Genomic DNA, 7,952 nt, shown 5'->3' with positions numbered 1-7,952 from the left:
CTGATGCTCTCTGGAAGCAAGGGGATGAGGCCACTGAAAATGAAGCCGCGTGGTCAGCGCCCCTGGCCTGCTCCTCTGGGCCATCTCCTAGAGACTAACTGCCTTACATGTCTTGTAAACGCTCATGCTGAGAGGCCGGAACTCTCCCGCTGTCCCCTGACATCACAGAGCAGGAGAGGGAAGCCACACAGCAAGATGTCCCTTCAACAGGGACTGGCATCCTGAGGAGCCACCAGATAGAAAGTGTCCCCTCCTCCTGTCCTTGGGACACAGAGAATTTCCCAGCACTGACTCTACCCTGGTCTTGGTGCCTACCAGGGGCCAAGGCTGGAATGTAGAGGCCCTTAGGCCACTGCAGGAGAGCTTAATGAGGTTGGTCAGAGGCTGGGCTGTGTGCGAGGGGAGACCAAAGGGCACACTCAGAGAGGAAAGGTGCATCCTGGGGGCAAAGCCATGGCAGCTGGGCAGGTAGGGGGTAGCAACACGGGAGCCAACTGCATGGACTCAGGGAGGCTGGGCGACTGACATCCTGGTGTTAAGGTGGGTGATACCCAGAAGCCCACATCTGCCATATCCATTCATTCATTCATTCATGTGGTATTTACTGAGCACCTCCATATGTGCCAGGCACTGTTCTGGGCTTTAGACTTTCAGTGTGAACAAGGCATATACGGTCCATGCCCTTGTTGAGGCTCATAACTGAGAAGGGCTCCTTAGCATGGCCTTCGAGCCTCCCCCAAATCTGACCAACCTGCCTTCTCCGATGCAGTGCCTCATGAATTGTCCCCCTGCCCTGGCCAAACTGCTGCCTGGTGCAGGACAACGGAGGTGGAGACGATGGAGAGAGGGTGTAAACAGGCGCCAATGTCCCTGGCACCATAACTCCTCCACCCCCCATTGAACCAGATAGAGGAAGGATGGGCAGGAAACATGAGCTGTAAAAGGACACTCGGAGGAGAAGAAATGAAGACACGAAATAGAGATGAGGTGCCGTGTGTGTGTGTGTGTGTGTGTGTCTGTCTGTGTGTCTGTTCTGTAAGTCTCTGTATATCCATCTGTTTTTGTGTCTATGTGTCCAGCACGGTGGCTCACGTCTTTAATCTCAGCACCTTAGGAAGCCAAGGTGGGAGGATCGCTTGAGCCGAGGAGTCTGAGACCAGCCTTGGCAACATAGCAAGACCCCCATCTCTACAACAAATACAAAAAGTTAGTTGGGTGTGATGGTGTGAGCCTGTAGTATCAGATACTCAGGAGGCTGAGATGAGAGGGTCACTTGAGTCCGGGAGGCTGAGGCTGCAGAGAGCCGTGGTTGCACCACCGCACTCCAGCCTGAGTGACAGAGGGAGAGGCTGTCTCAAAAACAAACAACAACCCTGACACTTGGTAATTTCTAAGAAAAAAGGTTTAATTGGCTCACGGCTCTGCAGGCTGTATAGGAAGTACAGCACCAGTATCTGCTTCTGGGAAGGCCTCAGGAAGCTTCCACTTATGGTGGAAGGTGAAAGGGGAACAGGTATTTCTTTTTTTTTTTTTTTAGATGGAGTCTTACTCTATTGCTCAGGCTGGAGTGCAGGGGTGTGATCTCAGCTCACTGCAACCTCTGCCTCCCAGGTTCAAGCCATTCTTGTGCCTCAGCCTCCTGAGTAGCTGGGATTACAGGCATGCACCACCACGCCCAGCTAATATTTTGTATTTTTCGTATTTGTATCTTTGGCCAGACTGATCTCAAATTCCTGACCTCGAGTGACCCACCTGCCTCAGCCTCCCAAAGTGCTGGAATTACAAGCGTGAGCCACTGCGCCCAGCCGGGATCAGGCACTTCACACACAGGAGCAGGAGCCAGAGGTGGGGCGTGCCACACACTTTTTAACAACCAAGTCTCATGAGAATTCACTATAGTGAGGACAGCACCAAGCCATGAGGAATCCACTCCCGTGACCCCGTCACCTCCCACCAGGCCCCACCTCCGGCACTGAGGATTCCAATGCAACACGCGATTTGGGTGGAGACAAATACTCAAACCACATCAGGCTGGCTGTGTGTGTGTCTGCGTGTCTAAGAGTCCTGGGTGTTTATGTGAAGATCTGGTGTTTGTGCACGTTTGTTTGTGTTTCCATGTGTGTGGTTGTGTTAGTTTATGTGTACCTCCGTTGGCATTTATGTGCCTAGATGTGTGTGTGCATGCCTTCAGGGGTCTGTGTGCACTTGCGTGTTTGTATTTGCGTGTGCTTTTGTGTTGAGTGCGCGTGTGTGTGTCTTTGGGCAGGGAGAGGCTGGCCGATCCCGCACTCGCTCACTCTCCACCTTACTATGGCCATGGCTGGGGCCCAGCCCGGTCCCTTTGGTGACTCACTCCTATTGCTGGGGCATGGACTGGCAGGTCGCCACCCACAGTCTGGGCTGTCACTGGGTCCTGAGTCTGGCTCTGAGACTCTGTGTCTTCTGCTTCCCTCCTCCCATGCTGGGACCAGCTGGAGCCACCCACAGCCCACATGGAGCCCCAGCCAGGCTGTGGACAGCCCCCAGGCCTGCCGTTCAAGACTGTGCTGGGTACGGCCAGGCTCTGGGGCCAGCAGCACCGCTCCACAGACCTCCACTAAGGAGCACAAGTGGAGGCAAGGGGTCGGAAGACACCCCCTCTGCATGCCCAGACGGGGATGCAAGGCACAGGGGACACCCCCAACCCAGCGCTGCTGCTGCCTTTCTGCCCTGTGTGACCCTGAGCAGCTCACACACCCTCTCTGGTCCACACTCCTCATTTATAAGGAGCTGGTGCTAGCAGGGCCACGGCATACAGTTGTAGTGTTGTGCACTGCACAAATGCACCTGGCTGAGGTGACAAAAGGTGCTGAGAGCTGGCCCAGATGCTGGCCCTCAGTCTTGCAGGCTGAGGGCCTATGTCAGGCTGCAACATCTGGAGGAAGAGATACCCTTCTCTTCTCGTGCAGGATGTTGGCTCATCAGGGCCTGCGCTCACCTGGGACACGTAAGGGGCAGCTTGTTCTCTTTCTCACAAACAGGCCGCCCTGCTCTGGTCACCTTGGCTGGGAGGGAGAGTGGCACCAGCCTTTGTGATCAGCCCCCCGCGCCGTGTCGGTGTCCAGGTGGTCATGCGTCCGAGACTCTCCTCTTTCTCCTTGCCCTGAGTCTGCTTCCCTCCCCTTCTCTGGCCCACCGGCCCCTCCCCTGGGGTTGTTCCACCCACACTTGACCAAGTACTTTCCCAAACAGCACGGGCCATAAAGGACCCTTTACAGGACCAGAAACTGAGTCGGGAGAATGAAGTGCCTATCCATCGTGTCATGGTTCTTCAGAGGTTCCAGCCGAGCCCTTCCAACTCCAAATCTGGCCCAGCTCCTCCACCCCTGCACCCACTGCCCCAGCTGACCCCTCCTTTTTCCAGCCACCCTGATAGTGATGTCACACTTCTCTGCTTCAATGCTGTTTATTTCATTAGGAAAGTAGCCGGGCGGGGGTGTCCCCCTGGGGGATCGAGTGGGGGTATAGACAATAGCCTGGCTCCTGTGCCCCAGGGTTGACAAACCTGTGGAGGAGAAGCAGAGGCGAAGCCTGAGCAAGGGGCTCTGGGGCGTTTCTGTGTGCTTGCCTGGCACAGAAGAGGTTCTGAGAGGCCCCCTGATCTCGCACCCCCGACTCGGAAGCGGGGGTCCCCAGGCAGCACTGGCTTAACCCAGGGCTTGGGAGGCAGGGCTGGCCCACAATGGCTGCCCACAGACCGGGAGCAGCTGAGTGTGGGAGTCCCCAGCCCCTTACCAAGGGCTCAGGGCTCAGCTGTGTGCCATGAAGCCGTTGCTGTGAGGTGCGTCCCGGTAGAAGGGGTCGGCTGAGGTCAGGGTTCTGCAGGGAGGCAAGAGGAGAGTGTTGGGGGCGTTGGCAGGCAGGGATGGACCTTGTCTTCTTGTCTTCTGCCTGACCCTCCCCGAGAGAGCACAGCCAGGGCTCAGCCAGGGCAGCCAAGCCACAAACATTCTTTGCCTGCCAACTCTGGGCATTTGTTGGTATAAATGTAATTTCTGAGGAATTGAATTGAGCAGAAAGGAGCTGAGTGAGGCAGAACCATAGTCCATTCATCTCTGGATCCGTCCCCCCATCCCCCTCTGGATCCAAACCACCCCAGAGCCCCTCGCTCAGATCCTCCCCCTCCAGCCCACCTGGCCTGGGGTACTGGGGCAGGAGAAGGAGGGGGAGACATCTGAGGGAGAGGTCACTGGACGGAGAGGAGGGGAGGAGTCAGTGCTGGCAGGAGAAGGGACACCAGAGCCAGCCAGAGGAGATGGGCCTCTCATAGGAATGAACCAGACTAACAGAGCAAGAGAGGAGAGGAAGGGAAGGACCTGGCGCAGGGCCTGGATGAGGGGTAGGGAGAAGGAACAGAGCTGGGGGGAGTGCCACCTTCCCACGTGGGGGTGCAGGTGCCGCAGGCTCTCCGTGGGGTTGGGGGCGGCCTCCATGCAGCTGACTGGCTGGCTGAGGGCGTAGCCTCCCGGTATCTGGGGCTGGATGCCACCTCGAGTCCAGCCTTCCCGGTCTAGACCTTTGGGGATGTTCTCGAAGTACCTGGAGGAAAGGAGGGGTCCTTGGCTGGAATCTGGCCTCTGCCCACCTCTGCAGCCCCTCCTGCCCCTCTCCATCGGCCCTCAGATCACCCAGCCTCCCCGCCTTTGCTCATGCTGTCCTCCTCGTCTGACTCTCCCTAAGCCCACGTCCACTGGGGGAAGCCTTACTCGAAAAGCCTGCCCTGCCCTCTGCCTGACGCTGAAACACTCTTTGGAGTGTAAAAGGACAGTTTCAGTGACGCCCTTGTCACTGGCCTGCCAGCACCTTGGGGTGGGGACCCCGTCTCATCTACTTCTCTAGGCACTTAACTTTCCTTCCATTTCATTTCCATTTCCTTCCATTTAACTGAGCACAGCCAGGTCCGGAAGGTGCAAACACAAGTAAGATGGGGGTCCCACCCTTGAACTTATGAAGAGGGGATGCAGACAGATCAATGCAGAAATCGGTGATGACAACCCTGGGGCTCTGCGTGCACCAGAAAGCACCAGCAAGTGTGCCTGACAGCCAGAAGGAGCTCAGGACACGAGAGGTCACGACAGGCTGGAAGGACCCAGCAGAGAGGGCTGGAGCTGGTCTCTGCCAGAGCCACAGGAGGAGATGTTTGCCTAAGAAGGGGTCAGAACATCGTTGCCCCTCACACCCAGACTGAGCCTCTGGCCCTCCCCCCACCTCCGTGGGAACTGGAGCAGCCACTGTGCAGCGAGTCAGCTGTGTGAGGCGCAAGCACTGCTCCTCCCCTCTGAGCCTCAGGGGTTAGGCCAGAGGACAACCAGCGGCCCTTCCAGCTCAGACTCTCTGTTGCTCCTCCAGGCCACTGCCCTTCCCTCTTTTCAGTCTCAGTTCAAACGTCACCTGCTCAAGGCCACCGATTTCAAATCTGACCCGTGCCCACTGCAGCCCTCCCGATCCCTTTCTCCCTGCCCATCACCTAACAGCTCTCACTAACTGACCGCAGCCATATGCATGCCCCCTCCCGTGCTGAGGTCTGAGCTCCGTAGGGCAGGAGCTGCACACACATTCCCAGGGCCTGGAGCAGGCCCTGGCACCCAGTCAGGGCTCAGTTAAAGTCTGTTCCATGAATGGATTCTGGGAGGTATCCTGGAGCAGGGGGAGCCTGAGGAGACAGGGAGGTTGCAGGGACACCTTGGAGGACCAGGAGTTGGAGAGGAAGCAGGGTGGACACAGACGACTGATATTGCTCGGAAAGCTTGCGCTTCCTGGCTCAGAGGAGTTTGTCCTAAAAATTGTACTTCCTGGAGCCGGGCAGATCACAAGGTGAGGAGATCGAGACCATCCTGGCTAACACAGTGAAACCCTGTCTCTACTAAAAATACAAAAAATTAGCCGGGCTTGGTGGCAGGCGCCTGTAGTCCCAGCTACTCGGGAGGCTGAGGCAGGAGAATGGCGTGAACTCCAGAGGTGGAGCTTGCAGTGAGCGGAGATCGCGCCACGGCACTCCAGCCTGGGCGACAGAGCGAGACTCTGTCTTAAAAAAAAAAAAAAAAAAAGAATTATACTTCCTGGCAGGGCACGGTGGCTCATGCCTGTTATCTCAGCACTTTGGGGAGGCCGAGGCAGGCAGATCACTTGAGGTCAGGAGTTCAAGACTAGCCTGGCCAACACAGCAAAATCCCATCTCTACTCAAAATACAAAAATTAGCTGGGCATGGCGGCACATGCCTGTAATCCCAGCTACTCAGGAGGGTGAGACAGGAGAATCACTTGAAGCCACAAGGCGAAAGTTGCGGTGAGCTGAGATCATGCCATTGCACTCCAGCCTGGGCGACAGAGTGAAACGCCATCAAAAAAAAAAAAAAAAGAAGAAGAAGAATTACACTTCCTTTATACCATTCCTATAATGCTCTCCCCACCCAGTCCTGGCCCCAGAAGCCTTCCCCATGGCTCTGGGGCCACCTCCTCCTGGAAGCCCTCCCTGATACCCAGGACAGTCACTCTTCATCCAGAGAATGCAAAGCACAGAATTTACCTTCTGAGGGAGCTTCGAGCCCACCAACCATTGGCTGGATGGAGTGTCTTAGCAGATGCTGCTGCTCCAGACTCCCTCGATCTCCCCTGTTCTTTCCATGCCCACCAGCCTGGCCACCAATGCCCTGTACTGCATATCTGTGGGAAAGCTACCCTTTGGGATGCTAGAACCTGCTTTGCCTGAGCAAGGAGGCACCTGGGATTTAATGTTGCCTGAGGATAACCTTTAACCAATGACTGATGGATGTGGGGGTATAAATACCCCAGCTCTCTCACCTTTGACTGGAGTGGTTGTGAATTGTGTGCTTTACACTGTTTTCTAGAGTTTTCCCGGTGGAATAGCTGGCTTAGTAACATGCTCATTATTACTGCCTTCCCTCCCTCATCCCACTTCTCCACTCCCACACGCCTAATAACTGCCTAATAATGTGCTTGCACTCCAATCCTTGGCTTAGGGTCTGCTTCTGGGGAACCCACATTCACTCAGCGTTGATCTTCTCCACGAGGCTGTGAGCTCATTACTTATCCCAGTCTCAGTCTCTTTCTCAAATGGTTTCAGCTGTGGACCAGGAAGCGGACCTCACCCTTGGTTGTAGGTGGTCAGGTATCGCTGATCCCTGTCAGGATCACAGGTGCTCCGGACATACATAGGGTTGTTAAGGCTGAACCCTGTGGGCTCCTGCATAAGGGGGTAGACAGGAGAATTGTCAGGTCAGAAGGGGTGGGGATTTGGGGGTGGAGGTTGGGTGTAGCAGGTCTCACCTTTTTCCCCACAGTCTCCCGGCCAAGCAGGGCAACATTTGTCTGTTGCATCCGATGAAGTGGCTGGAACTGCTGGTGGCTCACGCTGCTGGGTTCTGGGCAGGGACGGGGCACCTGCAGGGGACAGAGCCACCAGAAGGGAGGCTGAGGTGGCCAGGCTGAGGCAGCAGGGATGGAGAGGGGGCAGGCAGAGGCACACACAGCTGCGACCTGTCCCCAGCCCCAGCGACCCTCCCTTCCCCTTCCAGTCAAGTCTATTTCAGACCACACTCCTCGTCTTCCAGCCCCCAGGAAGGCCCAGTCTCTCCTCGCCCTCCACCTGGGGCCCTACCTCCACATCCCCAAATATTCTAATTCTTCCCATTCCTCAATGCCTGACCCAAATGCCACCTCGTCCCAGAAACCTCCCTGTCTCCTCCCTCCTCTGAGCGAGGAGCCAAGGCCACTCACTCTGGGGTTCAGAATCCTTTCATTCCCTCGGCTGAAGGCTGTTTCCCGCTTGGAGCCTCTGGCCAACACAGGTAGGGACTCATCTCCCTGGAGGGAGCAAAGCAGCCACTGGCACCAGGATGTGGCTGCTTCCCCCACCACCTTCCAGAGCCATGTTCTTTTTTTTTTTTTTTTTT

The 7,952-nt window shown here is 56.3% G+C and overlaps 1 protein-coding gene across 3 annotated transcripts in view; it reads right to left on the bottom strand.

The window, feature by feature from the left end:
• Positions 1-3,429: 3,429 nt before the first annotated feature.
• PPP1R32 (protein phosphatase 1, regulatory subunit 32) overlaps positions 3,430-7,952 on the bottom strand; it is a 22,880-nt gene continuing 18,357 nt past the window's right edge. For all 3 annotated transcript variants that reach the window (XM_011993332.1, XM_011993333.1, XM_011993334.1), the window contains 6 exons: positions 7,777-7,863; positions 7,327-7,440; positions 7,149-7,243; positions 4,414-4,578; positions 3,775-3,858; positions 3,430-3,544 (listed from right to left, as the gene is read on the bottom strand). In XM_011993332.1, coding sequence (XP_011848722.1) covers positions 3,789-3,858; positions 4,414-4,578; positions 7,149-7,243; positions 7,327-7,440; positions 7,777-7,863 — 531 coding nt within the window. In that variant the 3' untranslated portion in view covers positions 3,430-3,544; positions 3,775-3,788. The remainder of the gene's footprint in view (positions 3,545-3,774; positions 3,859-4,413; positions 4,579-7,148; positions 7,244-7,326; positions 7,441-7,776; positions 7,864-7,952) is intronic.

The sequence above is a fragment of the Mandrillus leucophaeus genome, unplaced genomic scaffold (genome assembly GCF_000951045.1).
Source record: "Mandrillus leucophaeus isolate KB7577 unplaced genomic scaffold, Mleu.le_1.0 Scaffold43, whole genome shotgun sequence".
NCBI classification, from domain to species: domain Eukaryota; kingdom Metazoa; phylum Chordata; class Mammalia; order Primates; family Cercopithecidae; genus Mandrillus; species Mandrillus leucophaeus.
Note: the sequence above shows the minus strand (reverse complement) of the source record. Positions and strands in the feature narration are given on the sequence as shown.